Source organism: Euleptes europaea, chromosome 2 (assembly GCF_029931775.1).
Source record: "Euleptes europaea isolate rEulEur1 chromosome 2, rEulEur1.hap1, whole genome shotgun sequence".
Lineage (NCBI taxonomy): Eukaryota > Metazoa > Chordata > Lepidosauria > Squamata > Sphaerodactylidae > Euleptes > Euleptes europaea.
Window position 1 is genome coordinate 101,562,662 of NC_079313.1, and position 27,523 is coordinate 101,590,184.

A 27,523-nucleotide genomic window follows, 5' to 3' on the forward strand; every position below is an offset into this window, starting at 1 on the left:
TGTTAGTCTTTAAGGTGCTACTGGACTCTTGATCTTTTCTACCGATACAGACAAGCACGGCTACCCATTGTGAAGATCATAATTACACAGGTTCCTTACTAGCTGCAGAGATCTCCCGCTTCTGAACTCCCAAACTCTAGTATTGCTATTGTTATGACTGTCCTATTCATTTTTTCATATATTAAAGTTTTCCCAAGCTGACTCTGAATTGATATATCTCATCCCCACTAGGCAATCTTCATTCCATACCCGTCTCGACAAAAACATGAATAGACTGTAGCATGGGGGTTCTCTATGTCCCCAGAGAGGGATGAGAAATACTCTAACAAATACCATCACAGTGACACATCTATTGTTCATAACAAAAATGTAGGGACACATAGAATTTAAAATTATATTCTCCATATAAAAATAGCCCTGCTGGATTTCAACATTCTAGCAGTAGTCACTTCGGTGCTTCTGGGAACATGACAGCAACAGTCTTCCCTGCTGTTTGCCCTCAGATGTACAGTGCCTTTGAACATGGTAGTTCTGTTTAGCTCCCATAGTTAATAAGCTGTTGGATGGACCTATCTCAAGAGGTAGAATTGCTCAATAAACTGAGGTCCTGAGCTGGAAAAAAAAACATGTAACCTCTTAGAATAACCTGTGTGTGTAAAGTGCCGTCAAGTTTCAGACGGCTTATGGCGACCCCTATAAGGTTTCCAGCCCTGACCTGGATGGCCCAGGCTAGCCTGATCTCGTCAGATCTCAGAAGCTAAGCAGGGTCAGCCCTGGTTAGCATTTGGATGGGAGACCACCAAGGAATACCACGGTTGCTGTGCAGAGGAAGGCCCTGGCAAACCACCTCTGTTAGTCTCTTGCCATGAAGACCCCAAAAGGGGTCACCATAAGTCGGCTGCGACTTGATGGCACTTCACACACACACACACACACACAAGGTTTCCAAGGCAAGAGTCAAACAGTTTGCCATTGCCTGCCTAAAATTTTGGTATTCTTTGTAACCAATTGAGTCCAGTTTAAAAAAACATTCTGTGCAATTTCAAAGGCTGAACAAGATTTGAAACCGGAGGTGGTTAAATGAAACACTGTCAGTCGTTCTGTATTCACACACAGTATAAGTGTGTCTCTGTAGAAATGTTATGTGCACATTAAGACAAAAACAGTCTATATTCAAAGTACCCTTATAGCACTGACGTTCTTCCAATCTGCTGTCTCTGTAAATTCCAAACCCAAATCCCACAAGCTATCATAACTACCCTCAGTCTCTAGCTGACATGAACTGTATAATTTGTATGTTGAAAATAGTCAGCATAAAAACAGATGTTTTCTGCTGCAGAATCCTCTCGAGATCTCTCCCAACACATGAAGACAGATTCCAACTAGAAAAAAATCTATCATTTACTCAAATATTGCTGAGTAATATTAATAAATACAAGTTGCATTCTTCAAGCATACGTACTATATCAGCTGCCACTTTTAATTTCCCTTCTCCCAGTCCCAGGATAGGTGTGTGAACTAGGAATTGCAATACTCCTCCAAAACAAACTTCAGCTATATTTTAAGTTGAAATTCCCCATCACTTTTTGCAGAATTTATTTTCTCTTAGAGTAACAGGCAGACTTTCCACACAATCACCGCATATCCATAGTTACAGAATTAATGTCTCTGGTTTTGACTAGACATACGACTCATTTTCAGACATTTTAAGCCATTGATTATGTATGAATCGGATTTTTGCTGTGGAAGTACCCAAACAATTTTGATCCCTCCATCAGCTAAAAGAAGTGTGATGATTACTCCAATCCTAAATCCATCATGCTGATGTAAAGTCCACTGAAGACAACAGGAAGCATTTCAAAATATTATTAGGCTCAAGCTCACTCGCTAGAATCTGTGACACCTCTACGGTCTGTACAGCCCTTGACAAAATAAATTGTTAAGGCTGCAGCACTAGAATTATCCCTTTTAAGTCAGAGCCACTCCCCTCTGAGTAAGCTTAGGATCAGGCTGTTGGAATGCTAATAGTTACTCCGTGGCATGCTACAAGAAAGACTGGCAAAAGGAGGAGGAGTGGAAAGAAAATAGACTGGGAAGAAATCTTTTGAGTGTTTAGGTCATCTAGTGAAAAGGCTTGGATTACCAGAAAAAGGACCCTTCAAACAAAACAAGAGGTCATATCCAATAACGTAACTACCAGGCTAGAATTTGACATAGCTAGTACAACCAATATAAGACCGGCCCAAAGTCACCCATTGAGTTTCCCGGCAAGTGAGGATTTGAATCTGGATCTTCCAGTCCAGCACTCTGACAACTGCACCAGGCTGGTTCTCCATTAAGCTGCATAAGGGCTCCAAAATGAGCCCTAATGATATTGCTTTCCAGATACCTCCATACTCTGATTTGACTGTGCTTGTCAGTCTACAAAGCTTGAAGGGTATTGAACATTCCACTGAGTATACCATTCTCGTAAGTGACAAAGTTATAATCCTACAGATGTTTCTGAAGTAGGCTATGCTTCATTACCATCCTCATTTCTCCGCTTGGAATGACAGAATTATAAGGTGAAGGATACTTCAGTAGTAGTCAGAAAATCTAGGCTCAGTTCCTTGCTCTGTCCATTCTCCACTATGCATCACATTTCCATCCTGCCCCTCCTGCAATAAGCCCAAATTAGTGCATATACATTACACTCTTTTTGTTCTCGCAACATTACTTTGAAGAAGACTACAACAATTCATAGCTAAGTAGGAACTTGAACCTAGACTTCCAAGTCCAGCTCTTACTAAATGACTGGCCCATAACTTTCTAAAAAAAAAACATTAATAAAAGAGGCAGCAGAATAGTATCTGTGATAATTACAGAGAGGGTGAACTGAGCTGAGAACAAAAATAACTGTCATAATGCCTATAGGCTTTCAATGACAGAAGAAATTGCTTTGATGGTCTACTTCAGTGAATCTGCAGGCCACACAAGGGCAACTCTTGGGTCACAAACAGCCCACAGTGAATACCACTAATTAGGTCTGACCTCATCTGCAACACATTACAAAAATCTATCCACAATAATCACAATGCACTTCCACCAACTTGTCTGTCTAAAACATACATTTAAATAGCTGCAACCACTTTCAATTAATGCAAACAGAAAACCTTCTAAGAAGTACTGTACAACATCTCAGTTTGTAAAGAAGGACATATTCTGCAGTAATGCATTTGGGAAATGGAAAGCTCACTGCTAATGTTCATTAAAGATCCTTGTTGGAGTTCCCTTCTGTATAGCACATATTCATGGACCATGAGCTTTAATCGGCTTAATCAGTAGATTAGCTAAAAGTTTACTTGATTAAGTGAGGGGTGACAAATCTGATCTATGAGTTGAGAATTAATGACACTTTTTTTAAAAGCCTATTTTGATGCTGGTGTGTTAAATATAATCAGGAATGAGAAAATGATGAGAGGTAGGTTTTGTGTATTAAGTTGTAGGTACCTACACTTCTTTAAAAATCTCAAAAATAATAATACTTTTTCAGTCATGTACATTGTGCAATAAACCCTTGTAACAATTGAATTAAATGGCTCAATATTATTATCTCCACATGGCAGGAGAAGAGCTGATTAGTTTGATAGTCCCACATTTAGCATAATACCAAACAACAAGTATGGTGACTAAGTCATTTAAATGAAAACAGGTGATTAGTCACGTAAGCTTTTTGGCTTTGTTGACCATTCTAATTTAGATAGATCGCTAGAAACACACAGCACACACACAGCACACACATATATATATATATATATATATACACACACACACACACACACACACACACACATATACACATATACACACACAAATTTGCACAAAAGACTATGGTTAAGGACATGAGAACAACTATGAACAATGCTCCTACTATACTCTTCCTGATACAAGTCCAATCTAAACCTTTCTCAAGAAAAGAATTCATATCCCTAGCAATGTACAAGAAATTGAGACTCCCCAGGAGATCACCATCCCCAGTTTGCAAACCTAACAAATTTCAGAGTTTTATTAAATTTCCAGACTGCATGTTGCTAACAGATTTGAAAACTCATAGGGATTACCTGACTGGCACAGACCCCCTTGTGCTGTTAAGAGAGTGAAAGAAGAAAAGAGAGGCCCCAGTGTTAAAGCAGCAACTAGAGTTAAGGAGTCCTGAGCTCTATTTCTTACAGCCATTTCAGTGTATACTTGATGATACATGCCTCTGTTTTCAAATGCATGTGGCTGTCTATAGACAATAGCAGCTTGACTCAGGCCACCAAGGGCATCAGGAAGTGGTGTGGTGCAACATTTTCAGTGGCCGATGGAGCCAGGCCAAGTCTTGTGAGTTATGATGTTCAGGTTTGATCAGGGCCTTGCCAGCCCTGACCAGAGGGACAACTAGACGAGATCGGGTCTACAGGTCCAACCCATGGACACTGCCACCATTTTAAAGCCTAATGAGGCATTTTAAAAATGCTATGAGGGCCAAACCCAGAGTGAGCCCAAAGTGTGACAGGATGAGATGCTCTTGTTCCCCCCCCACGTGCCTTTTCAAGTGTTTCCACACTTGAAAAGGCACAAGAGAAAGAAACAAGAGCACTTCATCCCGCCATGCTGTGATTGGGCCTTCACAGCATTTTAACCACCTCATTAGGCTTTAAAATGGCAGTGCTGTTGGCTATTCGTCTAACCCAAATGAGACACTGGCTAATTGATGCCAAGGGCACACCTGCATCATGAACAGCTGATGCAATCCACAATTCACCTTGAGTCTTCTCATTTCCATGTTTCTTACAGTGGTTTTTAAAACCTCACTTGAAGAGGTATAATCCTTCCTGGGTGTCACTGTTGTTAGTTAGACTAAACGTGTTCCATATCCTGGCTTCTGCTTTACTCCGCCCCTTATCCTTCCTCTTCCACTACAACAGCATTCCTTTCTTCCCCCTTTTGAACTTATTTATTAAATGCAAGTAAAACTTGTATGCAACAAGCTATAGAAAAAGACAATGAAAGACAGGTAACAATCCCCACATTTTCTGCTAACTGAAAGGAAACAGCGGCCTGAATCCAGACTAGTGTTTATGTAGGCGCAAAGACTTCCAGGCACAAATTTCCCCCCTCTCTCCTCCCACATCACAAAACGCATCTAAAAATCCTGTCCCTGCAGGGGAGGGTGGCTGTTCAGATTTCAAAGTGGCATTTCAGGCTGTTGTGGGAGAGCCGATGCAGAAAAAAAAAATCACACTTCATGGGCAGAAGTCCTTGTGCCCACATGGAGAGCCAGCGTGTAGTGGTTAAGAGAAGTGGTTTGGAGTTGTGGCCTCTAACCTAGAGAACCGGGTTTGATTCCCCACTCCCCCACATGAGTAGCAGATGCTAATCTGGTGAACCAGGTTGGTTTCCCCACTCCTACACATGAAGCCAGCTGGATGACCTTGGGCTAGTTACAGTTCTCTTTGAACTCTCTCAGCCCCACATACCTCACAGGGTATCTGTGGTGGGGAGGGGAAGGTGATTGTAAGCCGGTTTGATTCTTCCTTAAGCGGTAGAGAAAGTCGGCATATAAAAACCAACTCTTCTTCTTCTAAAACACTAGGCTGAATCCAAGCCACTGTTTCCTTTCAGTTAGTGGGAAATGTGGGGATGTTACCAATCTTTCATAACCGAAACTGTTCATTTACCTCACATCTCAGATTTCCACCTCACCTTGAACATGGTAGGGGACACAGCTTTCAGAGCACATATTCAGCAATATGTTTGGTCTATGAGATACTGACAATATTGAGATGGAAAAATGCAAAGATATGGGGAAATGTGGGAAGAAAGGCACTGTAACATGGAGGGATAGGAGGTAAACTGAAGTACTAAGAAGCACTAGCACAAATGTATTGCAAGTGAGCAGTAGTTATTTAGATCAGCCCTCTGATTTCAATGCTGTTATGTTCAGCTGTAGTGATCTCTTCTCCTCCACTGCCCTTCCCTGAAACCTAAAGCTTTTTTAGAAGGAATTCTCTCACACATTTTATAAGATGGAATCATGCATTCAAAGAAACTGATGAAGTCTCTCCAAGGAAGAGCGAAGGGTAATCAAGCTGATACTGTGTTTCTGTACTTCCAAAAGGCTTTTGATGAGATCCCTCACAAGGATCTCCCAAGAAAGTAAGCAGCCACAGGATAAAACAGCATATCCTTTTGTGTTTTAGCAACAGGAAAAGGAGAGAAAGTATTTATGAGCACATCACTATAGAAAGAGGTGTACAATAAGGTGTCACCCAAGGATCTGTACTGGAACTTGCTCTTGTTAACATATTCATTAACAACCTGGGAAAAGGTGTGAACAGGTTTGCTGATGATGCCAGACAGTAGTAGTCAATTCATGAGTACACTGTGAAGAACTTCAGACAGCTCTCATTGCTCTACAAGAATGGAGAAAAAAGATGGCAAACGAATTTCAGTGATGGCAGACGCTAAGTGACACACATAGTGGAATGATACTCCTCAACTACATTGAGCACTGAATTAGCTATTGCTACTTGTTTAAGTGACCTGACCTGGATGGCCCAGGCTAGCCTGATCTCGTCAGATCTCAGAAGCTAAGGAGGGTCAGCCCTGGTTAGTATTTGGATGGGAGACCACCAAGGAATACCAGGGTTGCTGTGCAGAGGAAGGCACTGGCAAACCACCTCTGTATGCCATGAAAACCCCAAAAGGGGTCGTCATAAGTCGGCTGCGACTTGACAGCACTTTACACACACACACTTGTTTAAGTAGTTTCAATGGCACTGAGGATAGTTCATTGAAATGGTAGCAACATTACAATACAGTTACCAAAAAATAACAGTCCTATCCTAAACAGATGTACACCCTTTTAAGACTTTTCACTTCAGTGTACTTAGAAGGAAGCAACTCTGCTTAGTATGCACTTCAATAGTGTTATGAATGGTAAAATAATAGCAACAATTCCAACGATGTTCATTTTTAGTATTGTGGAACATGATGTGCCTTTTATGCAAAGAAAAGCTAAAAAAGTTACACCTTCAGCCCAATAATTATTCCAAGTAGGGGATAAATGAACAAAAAATCATGAGTCTAAAAAAAAAGTAAATAAGAAACTATTTTCTCTTTACCCAGTGAAAGCAAGACATCATAAAAAGAAACTTTTCCCACCACCATGCACAGCTGATACATGGAACTCCCTGCTAACAGTATCAGCAATGACCAATAGCATGACTTAATCCTAGAACTAGGTAGTTTCATGAAAAACAAAAATAGGTAAGAAGCGTGAATTCACCCCACTATTTAGAGAGTCCCTAAGATCAAGTATCCTGGGAAGCAGATGGCAAGAAACTGAGTACTTTTAGCATCCTATGGACACACACCCGATTTGACAAAGCACAGCTGTTTCTATATTCTTGTGAGTTTCCCCTAAGCATCCCTCTTTCCCTTCACATGGAATAGAAATGTGCAGTAACCATGGACAATGCTCAGACTGCTCCTTCACTGCCTCCAGAAGGTGAAAAAAGTAAGCAGAATGAAGAGTCTGGTATTCTGTGCTAGCTCTTGATCTTGCATTTCCAAGTGTGCAGAATCTACATAGGCTGGAGCCTGGGAAGAAAAGGAAATGTCAGGAACTGGGAAGGGCCAGAAATCAGGTTTCATGCTTCATATGCCTTTCATTATGGTCCAGGATCGACTGACAAACCCTTCTGCTTTATGATTTACTTCTCCCTTGGGATGGAAGGAAGGGAATTTGAGGTCTGGTATAGATGTAGATACAAGCAGCATCAATTCTTGGCCTGAACTGCAGTGTGCTACCCTTTCTGGTTGGAGCTCCAGGGAAATGGGAGGCTGAGCATTTAGCCTAGAAACACAAACCAGCTGCTGAGCGACCTGCTTCTTCCAGCCCCCAGCCCCAGCCCTCCAACTCCATATTTTGGTGTGATTATTTTATATTCACTCAGAAACCAGTTGGTCTTTGCTACAGCCAGGAGAGGGAGGGAGGGAGAGAGCCCTGTAAATCCATTCACTGAATGGATTTACAAATGGCAGCCCTCCCTGCTATTTCCTCCCATAACACTTCCCTTCTCCCATCACTCAGCTATTTCTGCTACACTAACCTTATACGTCACACTCTGCCTCCCCTTCCCAGTTCTGTCAGTTCCCAGTAACTTTAACAAATCTGTCCTTCAGGGATACGCTGGCCCTTCATCCCCATTCTACACCACTCAAATTCCAACTCTACCCAAGAAGCACGCAGGCTCCTTCACACATGACATTGTCACTACACAGAATATGGTTATGCTTCAAAATGATGCGTTTGTTTTGCCATTATTGCGCCCACACTGCTTTCAGACATGGCGCTGCATACAAGCATTAGGACACACATTGTCTTCATCTGCAGAGATCCATTTGGGGGAAATGTTGTGTGTAAACCTCCTCTAAAAATGCACATTTGAGTCCACTCCTATTTTCTCTCGGTATTCAGCTAACAGTAATGCTACCATCCTAAGCAGAGTTACACTCTTCTAAATCCATTGAAGTAACTGGGCTTATAAGGGTGTGACTCTGCTTAGGGTGGCACTGCTAATGCCTTTGCTGTTCCATTGCCCCATCCTAGCTCTATATCCCACCCCACAGGTCCTTCAGTCCATGGCTGCCTGTTAGTGAAGCTCTCGGCTTTCCATCTTCAGCAGCCCCTAATTCCCACCCTCCTTCCCCACCCATAAGACCTGTTCTGCTCCAGCTCTTGCAGCTGCAGCTATGGTCCCCTCATACACACCGCTGCTGATATACTAAGCCTTTGCTAGAGTGGCCAGGAGCAATAGTTGCCAGCCACAGCAAAGGGTGTGATAGTTTTGCAAGAGATAAAACAGCATGTGATTTCAGAATGCCAAAAGAATTGCAGCATTTCCAAGAGCTCCAATATAGTGCAATACCCATCCTCTCAGACCTTGCCTTACAAATGCAGAGGCTTCTATCTGAATTATCTCCCTGCACACTGCTCAGCTGCAGAAAGCATTTACCAGGGAGGAGGAGGAGGAGTGAGGCATCTCGTATTCCATAGTGATGGATCATGAGAAGCTGTTGCATAGAAACCAAATTGTTGGTGCTTAGGAGCTGATGCTATTGCTGCTGATTATTCCCCTATGCTGAGCCTATGACATTTGCAAGGCAGCCATTCCTGGGCGGGTGTCTAAACCAGATTTCAGGTGGAGAAGGAGTAAGAGCAGCACTAGCAACCGCTGTTCCTATGCAGATCTCCCTAGTAACCAAACAGAGCTGGATCCCTCTCTGTCTCTTCCAGGAGGCATCAGCCCAGCTTTCGCTGCATGCAGCCCCGTTTCCCCATTGTCTTGTTGCAGCCTTCCATCTCAGCTGCAGCTGGTAGAGACCTGCCTTACGGACACTCCCCTCTTTTACCGGTAGGAACCTGAAGGCAAGGGTGGATCACTCTGCACCCTGGAAGCCTGCTGTACTGTCTCCATGTGTGCATGCAAAGCTCCTTGCGGGGAAACAACATGCAGCCTGCAATCCAGCGGTCTGCAGCATTTCATAGCTTCCTTGCTTTCCCAGCTCCATGGATGAGAGCCCATGTTGGCAGTCACATGTTTTTTTTAATTTCACACACATCACGCCCACACCCGAATCACTGCAAAGGCATAAGCTTCCTGCAAGCATACCAGAATGCAACCATGCCGGATCTGGGCACACAGAAGGGTACCTTTCCCACTGTCCCTTTCTAACAGAATGTCACCCATTTCATCATCAGCGCCTGCGACCCCCTGCAATTTCCCCCTCCCCCAGTCACCCAGTGCTGCTACCCAGCTCCTGGTCTGGGCTCGTTCCTCCTTTATAGCCTTCCCTTACTACTCCAATCCATTCAGCCTTGCCCGCTACGCAAATATCTTATTTTCCAGCCTCCCCACTGTCCTTTTCTTTGACCCCTCTTGTGAAAGAAACAATCAGAATCATTTCCCTTCTGTTGTGCCCCCTCGGGTCACCTGCACAGTCTTCCCCCGGCAAACAGGGAGATAGTAGTCCATATCAATTTAAACACCACTCCCAGCTGTTTCAGTCAGGCTGAGGCTTTTCCTTCGACCCAAGGGGGAAAGCATCCGCAGTCCTCCGGGCTGAACTCCAAAGACAAGCGATCGGTGAATGAATTACAAAGCTTCCCGGAGCGCTAACAGCTCTAATAGGACCGGATGACAGCAGCACGCTGACAGACTTTCCTTTCAAGCCGCGCTCGCTTTGCACAGTCCCCCCCCACCCCCAGCACCGGGCAAGGCAAGGCGATATGGACGTGCCGGGAGGGGGGTCCCGCCCCAGCCCCGACCAGGGCCAGTCCTTTTTGCGCCCTAGGCAAGGCTAACTGCTGGTGCCCCCCCCCCCAATGCTAACCAATTTAGAAAAACAGAAGTCTCGTAGGGAAAAAAAAGACACAAAACGTTTTATAAGACTTTATCATTAATTCTGTTCCATACCACTGCATGCATATATATATATATATATATATATATATATATATATATATATATATATATATATATATATATATATATATATATATATATATATATATATATATATAAATGGTCAGTTGCATTTTTTCCAAGAAACGAATCTGTTGAAAAACGGTGCCCCTCTGAGGCCTGCGCCCTAGGCGACCGCCTAGTCCGCCTATTGGTAGCCCCGGCCCCGCCTGTGACCCAGAGGCCCTTCGGAGCCTCGGCCTCGGCCCCAGCCAGCCAGCCAGGCGGCAGAGCAGAGCAGAGCAGAGCAGGGGGGCTGGGCTCCCTCCCCCCCCCACTCACCCAGCATCTGGCTGAAGAGCAGCTGCTCCAGGTCGCCCAGCACGGTGACCACCAGCTCGGGGTCCACCTTCAGGAAGGCCTTCTCCTCGGCCGGCGGAGGGCCGCCCGGGGTGGCGGGGGTGGCGGCGGCGGGGGGGCCGGGGGCCTGCTGCTGCTGCTGCTGCTGCTGCTGCTGGGCCGCCTTGCCCTTGCTGGAGAGGATCTCGTCGTCGGACCTGGGCTCGTCGCCGCCGCTGCCGGCCTCGGGGGGCGCCTTGCTGAGGGGCTTGACCTCGGCGTAGGGCCCGCGCGGGATGCGGCTGGGCTTGCCCAGGCTGGAGGGCAGCGGGGCCAGCGGCGGCGGCGGCGGCGGCTTGTGGGCGGCGGCCGGGGCCAGCTTGGCCTGGAAGAGCGAGTGCTCGGAGCGGGAGAGGGTCTTGCACAGGAGGGCGGGCGGCTCGCGGCCGCCCTTGGGGCCCCGGCCGCCGCCGCCGCCGCCGCCGCCCTTGGCCGCCTTGGCCATGTCGTCGCTCCAGCGGGGCTCGTAGAGCTGCATCTTCTTCTCGCTGTCGGTGAGGAAGGCGAGGTTGGTGAGCGACTTCTGCTTGCGCAGGTTGGAGGCGGCGGCGGCGCGACCCTCCACGCCGCCCGCGCGGAACACCTTCAGCTCGGCCGCCTTGGGCGCCCCCCCGGCCGGGCCCTTGGCGCCCGCGCGCTTCTGCATGGTGGCCCCGGGGCCCTCGCACGGCGGCGACGCGGCCGGCGCCCTCCGGAAGGCCCGCAGCCCCTCGGGCCCGTCCTCGCCCCTCAGCCCCACGTCCTGCGGCAGGCTGGAGAGGCCGCCGCCGCCGCCGCCGAGCATCTTCTTCCCGCCCGCCGCCAGGAAACCATTGGAAAGCCCAGCCTCTGAAGCGCCGGAGGAGAAGAAAGAATGAGGGGTGGGGGGAGAGGGGGCGACAGGGAGAGGCGGGGAGGGAGGAGGAAGAGGAGGCGGCGGGGGGGGGGGGGAATAAAACAGAAAAAGAGAAAGGCTGTCAAAGGCGCCGCTGCCCCCTTCCCCGCCCCGGCGCGCCCCCAGCCCCGCCTCGCTCCTCCAGCGCCGCCGGGGAGGCTGCGAGGGGGTCGGTGCAAGGCGAGGCGATAGGGACCCCTCCTCAACCAGGGATCGCCGCAAGCCCCGGCAGCAGGAGGAGGAGGGACCAAAAGACGCGCCCCTGCCCAGCCCCAGAGATGCTCCCGGCTCGGCAGCGGAGCGGGGCGGGGGCGCGAGAGGCGCGAGAGGCTATTTCTGGCCCTGCCGAGAGGAGGCGGGGGCAGTGGGGCGTGAGCGGCTCGCCCGCCCGCCCTCCCCATACATGGAGCTGGAGGAGGAAGAGGAGGGGGCGCGCGGACGGCAGGCGGGCGGAGACGCCCGGCAGACCTCTAGGGACGGGCGGGTCCGCGCGCGGACCTGACTGGGGCGATGGGGCGCAGGCTGGCGCGCCTCCCGCCCCCCCCCCCGGAGCTCTCTGCCCTGCCTTCCTCGGCGCCTGGTTTGCGGCGGAGACAGAGCCCGTCTGCAACAAATGACGAGAAACCCCCTGATCTGTAAAAGCGATGGAAAGGTGCCCAGGTCGGTGAGCATCATAGGGAAGGAACCGCTAGGGTCATCTAGTCCAACCCCCCGGCACAATGCTGGAACTTCACAACTACCTCCCCCCCCCCACACACCCCTAGTGACCCCTACTCTATGCCCAAGATGCCCTCCTTGGAAGCCTTTCTGCCTAGTCCCGCACATGTGGGTTATGGTGAGGAAAAGGCAATCTACAGGCAGTCATGGGCACTAATGCCTCCACCTTGCTGGCCTTCAGCATTAAAAAAAGGGGGGCTAGGGCAAAGGCTTGGCCAGTCCTCCTCAACCAGGGATCGCCATCAGACTTTATTGCAAAGCTCCACGAAAAAGTTCCGCAGTCTTTATTGCGGTTCCACGATAATAGCTCCCTAACGGAAAGGGTACTTTATATTTGATGGAGCCAAGCCTGCTTTCTCTAATTGCAACACGTATGGGTGATGTGCTAGGTTTGCGAAGCTGCAGCCAATAAGTTTCCCAGCAGGACTACACATATGTGCCATCTTTCATGACTGTATGTGTGGAAATCATGCAGAGGTGATTTTCATGGAGAACACACGAAGCAGCCAAAGACAACCCTAGAAACCAAATGCAGCATTCTGAGTTTACACCAGCAGAGTCGTCTCTCCCTGTTTTGCGCGTTCTAAGTAGGGCTGACATTCATAATCACCCTGAAGTATCTGTGCAGTGATCCAAGCTCCTGTCTGCAAGAGACTGATGCCGAAAATAATTCCGGCTAATAAGCCGAGCTGATGCACTGGATGTCGGGCAAAGCTGCATGGAAGCTCCTGCCCTATTGGTTCCGCACTTTGGTGCAAAATACAAATCCAGTGCCCCACTGGAAAAGGTTTTGGTTGTCCCCCATAGGAGATGTGATACTTGCCCTGACTGCAATCTCTCCGGTCAGTTTCTGAATACCAAGGGATCAATGGCGCCTGTGTGGGGGGCCCAGGTAAACGCTGCATTGCACATTAGTGTCCCAAGTGAACCTTACGGACATACTCTTCCATTCCAACTTCAGTAAAAGCTTATGTCAGCTCAGTGGCAAAGAGGCCAACAGTCTCTAGTTCCAATCTTGCCTCTGCTTTGGACTCATGGGTTGGCTGGGCAAGCTCCTCTTCTTATTCTCAACCTTCAACTCTAAAAAGGGGAACTGACATAGTTTAGAAAGCTGTAGGCAGAATTATTGATAAAATGTAACCAACACATCATATAAATGCTAACATCATTAGTAGTATATTTTAGATACACAATAATGATGATGATATATTATTATTTAATAAAGATTTTGAGCCTTTGAACCAGAAACCGTGCTACCTCTGGCTTGTTTTTATTTCTTGTTTTCCCCATATAGCAACATTGATTACTTTAAGGCCCTGCTTCCAACTTGGACGTACATTCTATTGATTTCAATGGACCTTTCTTACTAGCAAACATGCAAAGGATTGTAGCTTCAATGTAAATGGCAGTATACTAGGAGTGGAGCAATTCCTATTCTGGCAGAAAAGAGGGGAGATTGTGCAAGACAGTAAGTTGTGCAAGAGAGTACGGTAATTAGTTGTCAGAAAGGAATATACTGAGAGCAATAAAGTTACACAGAGGTTCAGTCTGATGGTATAAAACTAGATGATCTGCTTGCTGGGGGTGCCACAGACATCCTGACAGCAACTTGCTATGAGAGGAAGTGAGTCACTGCAGCTTGGCTGGTCAGTCAAAACCAGCCTCAAATCCCCAACTATCTTAGATAAAAACAGGGAGCCAGTCAGCTGCATGGACAGACAATGACGGAGCCTTTCATGCCTAGTCCATGTTAATCATAGCATGTGGGTGCCTACAGGGCTTTTCCTGATGCTTCTGGATTCAGAATGTTTTGGCTTCTGTTTAACAGTGCAATCTAAACAGAGCTTCCATCCCACTTTGTTAAATCATCTGTGTACAAAAGGAAGGGGAAGGATTTAGCTGAGTTGAACTAGGCTGCATTCAGACAGCACAATCCAATGACCTGAATGAGCCCTCGAATATTCAAGTTAACGCATAGGACATCTTTGATCTAGCTTCAGTTTGCTTCTGAATCCAAGTGCCTTGTCAAACTGGTATTTGTTTCTTACCAAGTAACTGGGATTTATAATTTATAATCTCAGTTACTGAGAAAGAAGCAAATCCAAATTTGTTCAGGCACCTGAATTCAGAAACAAATTGAAGGCTTCTTCAACCAGGAAGTGTACAATTATGTTTGGGGCGGGGCAGCTTGAGGATTTAAGGCTAATGCTCCTCACGAGCTAGTTATGGTTTGTTTGTGAGGTCTTATTAGTCAAGATCTGCATACAGACTTTTCAAAGAGAGGTGACTGAGAAACAAAAGGAGATTACACGCATGTCTGATGGTGGGGGTTATGAATTTAGAGGCAGAAACAAGCTTAAATTACTCATGTGGGATACAGATACTTTACCAGGCAGCTTTCTGTAAAAATGACATTCTAACACCCAGTTGGTTAGCCATGCTCTTTTAACTGGCATTACTAACATAGGCTAGAAGACACCGCATTTCTGTTCTGTTTCATGTGTGTGTTAAGTGCCATCAAGCTGCTTCTGACTCATGCTGACCCTATTAATTAACATCCTCCAAAACATCCTATCATTAACAGCCTTGCTCAGGTCTTGCAGACAGGGCCATGGCTTCCTATAGAGTCAATCCATCTCATGTTGGGCCTTTCTCTTTTCCTGCTGCCTTCAACTTTTCCTAGCATAATTGTCTTTAATAGTTACTCTTGTCTTCTCATAATCTGACCAAAGTACAATAACCTCAGTTTAGACATTTTAGCTTCTAGGGAGAGTTCAGGCTTGATTTGATCTAGAACCCACTGATTTGTCTTTTTGGCAGTCCATGGTATCCATAAAACTGCCCTCCAACACCACAATTCAAACAAATCTACTTTCTTCCTGTCCGCTTTCTTAATTGTCCAACTTTTACACCCATACATAGTAATGGGAAATACTATGGTATGAATTAACTTGATCTTGGTTGCCGGCGACACTTCCCTACACATTGGAATCTTTTCTAGCTCCTTCATGGCTGCCCTTCACAGCCTAAATCTCTTTCTGATTTCTTGGTTGCAGTACCCCTTTTGGTTTATGATGGAGCTAAGGAACAGAATATCCTGAACAATTTCTTCATTGTCAACCTTAAAATTGTATATTTCCACTGCTGTCATCACTATTTTTATCTGTTTTACTGCTCCGTTTTACTATGTAGCTTATTCCACATCCCCTTTATAATATTAGGTTGCCTCAATAAACCTTGGTTTGCTAGAAACAGACACCAAGTATGTGATTATCAAGTGAGATGAACCAATTCTGAGGATTCTATGGGGGCAGTGATCCTTTGTCTTATGCAGCTTGGAGGGACTTTGGTTTTGGGGCAGGCAACACAAGTCAACAAAAGCAAGTTGAGTAAAAGCCACAGGAACATGCTTCCAGATGAAAGCAAGTGGTGCCAGTCTTGAGGATCAGTGGCATCCACAAGCACCTGGTACCAGAAGGATTCACCACACTTATTCTCCACTATCTTAACAGGCCATGTGTCTAATTACCAATGCCTGCTACCATATCCATTGCATAGAACTGGTAGATACAGGGTCTTATCTACAAAAGTTCCTGCTACAATAACCAGACAGAGGGGAACTACACATGCCTAAAGGATTTTTCTTTTTTGTTACAGATTACAGCAGCTGGAGGTGCCAATTTCTAAGGAAAAAATACTTTTTAACTCTTCCCCTGTGCTGCACTCCCCTCACCTACTTAGCTTTAAGCTGCTTTTACCCCTGCTAGGGAAAATGTGCAGGGGTTGGACTAGATGACCCTGGTGGTCCAACTCTATGATTCTATGTATGGATAACCATAAGGAAAGACAAATGAGTTCTGTAGGGCTTACTTCCAAGTAAACAGGTACCAAACCAGCTGTATGAGTCTGCCTGTTTCAATATGATTTTGCTGTGTGGGTTAACGGTTAGTGTATCAGACTAGAATCTGAGAGAACTAGGTTCAAATTCCCACTCTTGTCATGAAACCTTTTGGGTGATCTTGGGCCAGTCACCCTCTCTCAGCCTAACCTACCTGAGAGGGTTGTTGTGAGGTTAAAACAGAGGAGAGGAAAACCATGTAGGTCACCCTGACCTCCTCGGAGGAAGGGAAGAATAAAAAAATTCTAAATAATTAACTATGGCTTTGCTTATGTTTTTGCAGGCTCAAATGCTAGACAACTCTGAATTTTCTCTAGTTCTCTGGATCAGAGCATTACTGTGTGTGTTAAGTGCCGTCAAGTCACTTCCGACTCATGGCAACCCTAAGAATCAATGTCCTCCAAAATGTCCTATCTTTAACAGCCTTGTTCAGGTCTTGCAAATTGAGGGCTGTGGCTTCCTTTACAGAATCAATACATCTCTTGTTGGGTCTTCATCTTTTCCTGCTGCCTTCAACTTTTCCTAGCATGATTGTCTTTTCCAGTGACTCTTGTCTTTTCGTAATGTGACCAAAGTGACCTCGGTTTAGTCATTTTAGCTTCTAGGTTCAGTTCAGGATTGATTTGATCTATAACCCACTGATTTGTTTCATTTTGTTGGCAGTCCACAGGATCTGTAACACTCTCCTCCAATATTAATATGACCTTGTAATTAAGCAGAAATGAAGCACACAGCATACAATAAGCTCTAGTACTAGACCACCAGGTATTTGATCGTGGCACCTCAGGCATCCTTGGAGCGCTTGCCTCTAAAACACAGGGAAACAGCCACCGCTTTATAGCTTATGGGAGGATAAAGTGCATCCTGCCTAGGTGGAAAATATAGGATGGAATAGCTGTGATATATATGTATATACACGGGGTATTCCTGCAACTTGACATTTCACTTTGAGAACCCTTCAGAGACACATAATGTAGAAAGCAGATTGGGTGGTTTCCCACTCAGCAAATCAGCATTCAGTGCCATGTCTGCACTACAAATTGGAAGCTGTTCAGTTTCCTTTCTGAAGCAAAACCAGCCTCTCCAACATGAAGCAAATCCCCAAGGACAAAACTACTTGTGTTACAAAACAAGAGTAAAGTTTGGCTTGGTGACATGACTCTTTGTTTCCAAATCTCCCAAAGTATGCTTGACCCCAATATCAGTTCCTCTTAAAGAAGCAGTTTACAATCTCTTTTTATCCAAAACATCACACCAAACAGTGTGGCTTTGGCTAGTTGGCTTCACATTAAAAAAAAATCTTACCAATCAACAATAGCAATGGAAAGACTCTGTCTAGAAGCCACAAGTTTTCTATGCCAGCAAATCCATATTATGCAAAGTCAGTAAATGATCACAAGCAAAATATTTCATACATTTAATTTCCATGATCAATCATTACCACAATATACCTTTTTCCCCTTGTGGAAGCTACAATTTGCTTGGCAAAAACTGAGTATGAAGAAAGGGAAGAGGAATATAACTCATTAGCCAATGGAAAGAAAGGGACATTCAGGGTCGAACGTTGCAAGTACAGCAACCCTGTGTTAGGTTCTCTCACTTCCACTCTGCAATTGTGCCTGAACATCGCTGCGCTAAGCACTTTCCCATCTCCTCCAAAAGCCGTCAGTGACTTGGAGGTGGGACACGGAAATGCACGGTGCAATAATAGCAGGGAAGTTGTGCAACAACATTGTTTGCAGCAGCAACTTTGTGCCCCTTACACACTCTTGTTCTGCCCTCAATGGCAGCCCTCAGCCCCCCAACCATTCCAAGCTCTGCCTATTGCCCTCTAGTAGACTCCGCTTGTCAATGAACAACTCTGCATGCCCGCCAAGCTTCAGGAGACTGACAAAGACCAGGGCGTTTCAGAAAGTGTTTCAGGCAGGCAACTCAAGAGATATGACTGACGTCAGCTCAGTGGATTAACATATATAATTTACTTACTGTGCTGCTATGGAGATCTTGCATTTGATATTTTAAATTGCTTAGATGGTTAATGAGGACAGAACTATGTTACTTTGGCAAACAGGGATTCCACAGGTAGGACATTTTGTAGCGGAGAATCTGAGGATGGGGTGGAAGGGAGAGGTTACACTAATCTGTCCTGAACCTTCCACCAAAGCTGCCATGATTCTAACAGGGGAGGGGGAAAGACAGGTACAGATGCTGGACCTTTAGGTAGGCCATCTAGATCAAGGAAATGTCATATGAGGAAAAACCCTCCCCCAGCACCATGTTCCCACTCAATTTTTCTTTTATTTCTTTTATTTAAAAACTGTGCATCCACCCAATCAGTAGCACTTTAAAAGTCACTTACAATTAAAAAAAGAAAACTACAACAAGAAATACAAAAATGAAAAAACTGACAAAAAGAAGAAGAAAAACCCACACGCAACAAACCCTGGTGCTTAATGAAATCTTATTCTGCCAAAATTTTCCTTGAACCTTGGGGTTTCATATTACTGAAAATATTTATCATTATCAGTGTCAGAATTCATGGATTTTTCAGAGCTGTATTTCCAAATGCATAAACCAATATAGCTGCGTAAGTCAATGAAAGGAACTTCTGGCCACCAACAAACACATGGACTTTGTAATTAGTGGTAAGGCCCTTAGATGAAAAAGAGAGAAGAGCAGCGGTCTCCTAGCACCACTTTCTGGCCCTCACACTCCAGGAATTATTGGAACCACCACACATTACCTCCTAATCCCACCTAGCCAGGCCATTCTGGTCAGTGGTATCAAAAACTACTGAGAGAAGAAGAAGAGTTGGTTTTTATATGCCGACTTTCTCTACCACTTAAGGAAGAATCAAACCGGCTTACAATCACTTTCCCTTCCCCTCCCCACAACAGACACCCTGTGATGCAGGTGGGGCTGAGAGAGTGTGACTAGCCCAAGGTCACCCAGCTGGCCTCATATGTAGGAAAGGGGGAAGTAATCCAGTTCACCAGATTAGCGTCTGCCGTTCATGTGGAGGAGTGGGGAATCAAACTCGGTTCTCCAGATCAGACTCCACCAGGCTCTTAACCACTACACCACACTGGCTCCAAGAGAACTAACATGTGGCCCACTTGACCATCTTTATAATCAGCTACAACAACCAAGGCCATCTCAGCACCAAAATCAGGCTGAAAGGGATCTAGATATTCTGACAGAAAAATCCTGGAGCTGAGATGCTACCACATGCTCACTCACCTTGATCAAGAACATAGAACAGGAGAATGGTGTATAGCAGCTAAATTACAGTTGGTGTGTTCTGTTCTGTTTTGTTTTAAAGGAGGGGATGTTGGGTGGGCACATAATGAGGACCAGTACCTTGTATGAATAGATTGTTCAGCCAAGAATACACCACCAAAGTCTTCTGCAGTGCACAGGAATCCCATGGAGGATATCCCAAAGAAGTCAATGTCAAAAGCGTTCTCTGCTGGTTACAGCTAAGCTAGTAAGCCTCACGGGTTAGTTTCTGTGATCCAGCTTCAACTTTATATGTTCAGAAATAGTAATGAAATATGCATATCCCTGCAAAGATAGAATGGGGGTGGGGGAGGGAACCAAAGACAATGCGTGTTTTTTGGAGCTGTTTCTAGGCTGTAGAAGACTAGAACATGCATGGGATTGGGCTGTTGTATCTGTGATACAATCAAAACAAAGTGTAGTCATAGCAATCTGTGATTGAATTAGGAAAGCAAAGATGAACAGTCACACCATCCTCCAAAAGTTAATAGCCTAGGCTCCCCTTCCCTGCTCTTTGCCCTAGCCATGGGACAGGAGCCTGTCTGAACGATTTCCCCTCATCCATAGAATTAAAAAGTGGGCTGGGGGGAGGAGAGGAAGTGAGTTGTGGTTATATTCATTTTTTCCTAATTTTCCTTCCTAGAGGAGGGTGCAATTAGTTCTATCTGGTGACCTCACAGGGGATTCCATAGCAACAGATGGGATATATCACATTAGAGGGCATTACCATGCTTGGGTGGGGGAGAGGGGAAAAGAAACTGAGCGGGCAAAAATTTGCCTCAGGCACAGAATTCAACTTCTTTGTGGGCAGATCTAAGGTCACATCATGAGGGATAGCAGGAACTAGGATTTGGAAAGTGGGTCCTACTTCTGAAAGCTTAAATCAATATTTTTTGCTTATCATGGTATGGCTGTCTTGGTTTGCCTGCTTCAGTCAGAGATTGCTATGGCTAGGTTTTATTTTGATTGTATCACAGATGCAACACCCCAATCCTATGTGTGTTTACTTGGAAATGAGAATTTCCAAAAGAAGAAGAATTAAGCTTCTGCCCTTGAGTTCCTTACTTCTCTGTCACCCCATATTTCCTAATCCATCAACCAATGCTAAAGGCAAAGTCAATGAAAACAGATCCAATATTTTAATTATAGTCAATGTTAATTTTAAACACATTTAATACTTTTTAACATTTAGAAGTTCCAGCTTCAGTTGACATGACATGAAGCTATAGGAAGAGCTCTTGCAAGACTAGAAAACACTGGTTATTGCTTTGATTAAGCACCTCATGTTTTGCCAGTGTGTTTCATCTACCTAAAGTATCAGTTAGGGAATCTAAATTAAGTGATACAAATATATGACAATTCAAATTAAGTTGTCTGGAACCAAAATCAATTAAGAGGGCAAGAATAAAATTAAGTAGAATAGGTCTGATATCAGCATCTCACCAACAGAAATGCTGCTCACTGTTCCACCAAGATCACTTTCCTCTTCCTAAGAAGACCAACATATCACAGACTGAAGAGTGGTTTCTATCCAGCCATTGATGAATGGAGGGCAAATGGAGTTTTCCCACATTCTTCTCCCTTTCTGGAGTCCCTTGAGACCCCCAAGGAAGAACATTCCCAGGGGTATGGGACCCTTACAGAGGAAAAGCCATGCAGACCCTCCAGTTCCATCCCACCCCACTGCCACATGGGTATTTCTCCATATAGGTTCCATGCACCTGAGAATGATCTTCTGTGGATCTGAAGGAGCTGTAGGAATAGAGATGAATGTGTCAAAACTCTGTGTTCCATTCACAGATGGCTGGATACAGGTCAGAACCACCAGTTTAGCCCCTGCTCATATGGCTCTCAGCTATACAGTTAATTAGCAAACAGAGTTTACTACACAAACACTGTTTACCTGGCAACACACTGTTGGCTACATTTTTTTGCTGTGGTCATTTCTGTGAAGATGAAGAAATGAACAAACAAGAAATTAGCAGTGGTGCATCCATTAGAATGACTAACGAACATGCAAATCAACTGGTGACCTGGATAGTGAAAAATATTCATCCTGGCAATTCTACAGAAGGCCACAACATTTTCCAGTAGAAGAAGCCACCACTAGCAATGCTGCCAATGTGGCAGATGGAGGCCAAAAACATGGGCTGCAGTTCTGCAGTGCATGTGCCCACATCCACATGACCTATACAGCTCCAAATCCAATATTAACCACTGAACAAGAGAAGTTGGAAAGAAGGGGCAGGCAGATAGGCTATTAATGATAGGCTCTCAAGGGATATGATAACCAATTATGTCAGGAATTAAATTTAACATCTGATTCCAAAATAAATTGAATCTGAAGGCAGGACTAGAATATATGTAGTAAATCTGCTTGTGAATCATAGCACCTTCTACAAAATATTGTCGAAGGCTTTCACGGTCAGAGTTCATTGGTTCTTGTAGGTTATCCAGGCTGTGTAACCGTGGTCTTGGTATTTTCTTTCCTGACGTTTCACCAGCAGCTGTGGCAGGCATCTTCAGAGGAGTAACACTGAAGGACAGTGTCTCTCTCAGTGTCCTTCAGTGTTACTCCTCTGAAGATGCCTGCCACAACTGCTGGCGAAACGTCAGGAAAGAAAATACCAAGACCACGGTCACACAGCCCGGATAACGTACAAGAACTTTCTACAAAGATTACTATACTGGCTGTAAATAAGCACCAACCTATGTGGTGTCAATAACAATGGTAAATAATCTTTAAAACATTTCCCTTAAATTAGATAAAATCCAGGGGAGGCGGGGGGAGGCGTGTGCCCAAATCCATTTCCATACATCAGGCTCTATCCCATTTTTGTATGAAATTCATACATGGTCTCTATCCAGCAGTTTAGCATAAAATAATACTGCTTTTAACATTATATTGCAGAATAGTAATTCAAATTGCATTTTATTTTGACAGCCATTATAGCTAATCAAATTTGATAATGCCCAATTTAGAGCTACCAGTGAAAAAAGGTCTATAACTATCCATCTACTGAACCATTTCATCATAAGACAGAACTGAGCCATGCTTAACAAGATTGTCAACCATATGTAGCTACAGGACACTCAGTTTTGAACATTACTCAGCTATGAGATAGCCAATAGCCCTTCATTGCAAAATATAAAACATAAGAGGCAAGTGACTTGAACTGAAAATAAATTTTAAAACCAAATCTTAAAATCTAAGATGATCTAAAGTACTTTGAAGTGCCACTTTCTTTGGTGAAACCAAATTGCTAGTATCGTTGTCTGAAAGATTATTTCTTATGGGCTTTTTTTTCACATGGGGCCCCACAGGCTCTTCCCCTTTCAGAGAATCTGGAGGAGGAGGAGGAGGAGGAGGAAGAAGAAGAGTTGGTTTTTATATGCCAACTTTCTCTACCACTTAAGGAAGACTCAAACTGGCTTACAATCACCTTCCCTTCCTCTCCCCACAACAGACACCCTGTGAGGTAGGTGAGGCTGAGAGAGTGAGACTAGCCCAAGGTCACCCAGCTGGCTTCATGTGTAGGAGTGGGGAAATAAATCCAGTTCACCAGATTAGTGTCCGCTGCTCATGTGGAGGAGTGGGGAATCAAACCCGGTTCTCCAGATCAGACTCCACCGCTCCAAACCACAGCTCTTAACCACTACACCACGCTGGCCCGACAGCACTCCAAGATCCAACCACTGGGCAAGTGTGGTGAATCCCAACCCCCTCTTCCTGACTGCTCAGGCTTCACTGTTATCTCGGGACTTGGCACTGTAGTGGCTCTTCAGATGAGAATGTACACTCAACTTCTAAACTGCAAGAACGTGCCCCCTAATTGGAATGATAGATGGAGCAGCATCTGACCAGATTAGGTGGTGGGTTGCAAGGTTCATGTTTACACTTTCTTCATTTCATCCCATAGGCGTTTTCCTTTCTTGTCAATCTTAATAATAATGCACAAAGGAATGCTTTAAATATTGCCATGCTTTCTTTCCATGTGATCATCCGCTGCAAACACAAAAAAAGAAAACACTGGATTCGTGAACAGAGCGAAAGAATTCTCGCCTGAAGATTTAACCATGTTTCTCTATGAAATTCAAGTCATGATTTAAGATTAGCCAAACCTTCAATCCTCATTTAGAAATATTCTCAGTTAATATCGGATTTGCATAGAATCTTTTATCATCATCTTCATTTTGCTCATAATCTGTCATGGACAGGGACTGAACAAATTGAGCCCACATGCTTTTCATATTCAGATTAATATATTCAAGGAGGAACGAGCCAGTCCTTTCCCGCAGAGACTCCTCATTCAAGATAGCAGTGACGCGCCTTACCACATATCCAACCCCAGGTAGGTAAGGTTACCTGCAAAATGCAAACATAGGAATGCCTAAAGCTTGTCTAAGGTTATGCACCCTTTTCTTATTTAACACTGTTTCCTTCCAACATCATTCAACTTCTTAACAAATATTATCTAAGAAGTATAATGAAGAAGTGAATTGAGGCTTCCAGCCCAATCCAGAGCATGTTTATTGGGAAGTTAAATCTTACAGACAGTCCTTAACAATTTATCCAAGCAATTTTGTGATTCATTTTGTACAGTGCAACCCTACTGCCTGTGTTGAAAAGCTCTCTTGAATAATTCAATTTTGTATAGTTTGTGGAAAGCCAGGAGAGTGGGAGCCTTCCTGACCTCCTCAGGTAGGCCATTCCATAAGGTGGGAGTCACAACAGAGAAGGCACGTGTAAGAGCAGTTGTTGATTTTGCCCATTTGCATGTCTGCACCTGCAGAAGGCCCTCCTCAGATGAGTGAAGGTGTTGTGGTGGAGCATAGGGGGAGAGGCAGTCTTGCAGATAAGAGGGTCCAAGGCCATGAAGGGCTTTGTATGGGATAGCCAATGCCTTAAATTGAGCACAGTTACTGATGGGCAGCCTGTGGAATGACTGCAAAATGTGAATAATATGTGTGCTCCATCTAGCTCCCAATAATAGTGGAGCTGCTGCATTCTGCACCAACTAGGGTTTTCCAGTTGATTTTGAGGGGAAACCAATGTACAGTGCATTATCGTAGTCTAGTCTTGATGATACTGTGGCATGGACCCAGGTGGCCGGATCAGTGGTATCAAGGTAAGGGGCCATCTTTCGGGCTAGGATGAGTTGGAAGAAAGCCTTTTTAGCAGCTGCATTATCTTGCTTCTCCAGCAACAACTTTGGGTCTCGTATAACCCGAGGCTCTTAATTGAGTCAGCAAGGGTCAGCTGAGTTCCATCAAAGTCCTACCAAAACTGAAGATAACTTGCTTGAAGATGGTCCTCTTTGAAAGGGGCTGTAATTTGTAAGCAATGTTTATGCTGCTGGCTAATTGTGTTCCAACTGGCATTAGAGATTGTTAGCATCTAAAAATTCTGGCTTTCTTTTTAGCTGTTTCTTTAGCAACTAGGTTTTTTTTTATTGTGGACTAATGATTCTATAATTGCTGTATAGTTATACTCTTTTAGAGTTTGTTACTAACTTCCCCTGGGAATCCATATTGGGATAAAAGGATGGGACAGAAATATTAACAATATGATATTTAAGCAAATACATGAACACAGATGAAGCTGCCTGAATCAGACCATCAATCCATTAAGGTCAGAACTGTCCACTCAGACTGACGAAAGCTCTCTGGGGTCTCAGGCTTTCACATCTTTCACATCACCTACTACCAGATTATTTAACTGGAAATGCCAGGGGTTAAGCCTGGGACCTTCTGCATGCTCTGCCACCAAGCCACAGCCCATCCCCACAAGAAACACAAAAAAACAGTATAATTAGTTAATCCCCTCTTAGATGACTCCGAAGGAATCGCTTTTAAAGCCTGCTTTGTTCTTCTCGTCCTAGACAGTCAACCACCTTCCTCTCTCACCATGAAGTGACTGAATCCAACAGACACACAAGACTAAAGAACAAAAAACTCTCTGACATCAATATGTTCTTGACATCATAAAAATCCATGTGGTTTAGAATCAACCGGAGCATCTCAAATTAGACCCAGAACAGGTTCATGTGAAGAAGAGAAGGGGCAAGTACCCAGCTCAGGTCAATGTACCCTTGTTAGAAACTAACTGCAGGAGGGGTCCATCCTAACAGTAGAATAAAATAGACATGGATTTCACATGAAACATGAAGCTGCCTTATACTGAATCAAACCTTTGGTCTATCGGGATCAGTACTGTCTACTGAGAACGGCAGTGGCTTTACAGAGTCTCAGGCAGAGATCTTTCACATCACCTACTACTGTGATCCCTTTACAGCTAGAGATGCCAGGGAATGGACCCGGGACTTTCTGCATATAAAGCAGATGCTCTATCACTGAATCATGGCCCCTCCCTGATTTCATACAAAATACACAAAAGGAAGCAAGACAGACATGTCTGGTATGCTGAAAGCAGGGACTGAGGATGTTTCCCTTGCAAACAGTGAACCCCCCCCCCAAATGACTTTCATCAACAAAAATACAAAAAACTATAAAATAAACAAAGCCTCATTTCTCCCCAATATCGCAGGGATGTCTGCAAAGATCCATGATACCTGGCTGGCACATACCATAGAAGACAAATGCCAAGACACTTGTCAACAGAAAACACAGTCCCAAGCAAGAAAAGGATCATAAGAACATAAAAAGAGCACTGCTAGATCAGACTAATGGTCCATCTCATCTAGCATCCTGTTTCACACAGTGGCCAATCTGTTGTTTTCGAGGACCAACAGTACTCCAAAGGATTCTCACATGCTGCAGTGCCCAGCATTCCTTGTATAATGTTCCATCCCACTGTGCCTCAAATCTTTTTATGTAACTTAATTTAAACCCCACCTTTCTCCCCAATGGGGAACCAAAGTGGATTATTTCTTTCTCCTCTCCTCTATTGTATCCTCACAACAATCCTGTGATGTAGGTTAGACTGAGCATATGTGACTGGCCCAAGGTCACCCAGCAAGCTTCCATGGCAGAATGGAGATTTGAACCTGGGTTTCCCAGATCCCAGTCTGACACTCTAACTGCTACACCACATTGGCTCTTGTGGGTGGGTTTTCTAGAAATAGGCATGGTTAGGGAAGGACAGAATGGCTCTGGAAATGGCCACCTCCCCTACCATGCCACCTACCTCACCACACACCCCAATGGAGGACTCACTTGGCCTGGATAAAGACCCCAAGATAACAGGAAGCTTTCAGAATGTAACTTCTAAGCTTAAAGAGCCTGTCCTTCAATAAGATGAGCTAGAGCATGTATAGAGTTGAGTGACACAGGAATGAGTGCTTACTCCTTTTCTTTGTCTTCCTTGCTCAATCCATTGCTGTGCAGATAACTGTGTGAACTTTTTCCTTCTAATAAGTTCTTTACTCTTTTAAATGCTGATAGTTGTTCTCTGTACCATATAAACTTCCACCTTCGACTACACTATTTGAAGCGGGCTCCAGGGGAAGAGAGGTTGGTTGGTTGCTACAGTGCTAATTCCCTGGGAGTGTGCAAGTGCAGCAAGGTTTCCCCGTGGTAACCAGTCACTGGATAGCAGAAGATGCAGGCACTAGGCAGAGGCTTTAATCAGCAACACTGAAAGGAAACTGTGAGTGCTGCTGGCCCTCTTAGTGGGTAATTTCCACAATGACCAACTGGTGGTAGCATACCAAAGGATAAGCAAGAGATAAACCCCTCCAAGGGTCAGGTGGGCCAGGAGAGCAACACAGCACTGTGCGGAGACTCAGGGCAGCTGCTAATTTCCAGACTCCGCAGAGAGTCAGAAAGAACATAGGTCAGCAGGGTGGTTCTGCCACATACAGTATAGATACTCCATGAGACTGAGAAACAATTGGATAACTC

The 27,523-nt window shown here is 44.9% G+C and overlaps 1 protein-coding gene across 1 annotated transcript in view; it reads right to left on the bottom strand.

The window, feature by feature from the left end:
* The window catches only part of NAV1 (neuron navigator 1), a 234,224-nt gene that overhangs the window by 190,824 nt on the left and 15,877 nt on the right, over positions 1 to 27,523 (bottom strand). The window contains exon 3 of the mRNA XM_056844035.1: positions 10,836 to 11,720. Coding sequence (XP_056700013.1) covers positions 10,836 to 11,720 — 885 coding nt within the window. The remainder of the gene's footprint in view (positions 1 to 10,835; positions 11,721 to 27,523) is intronic.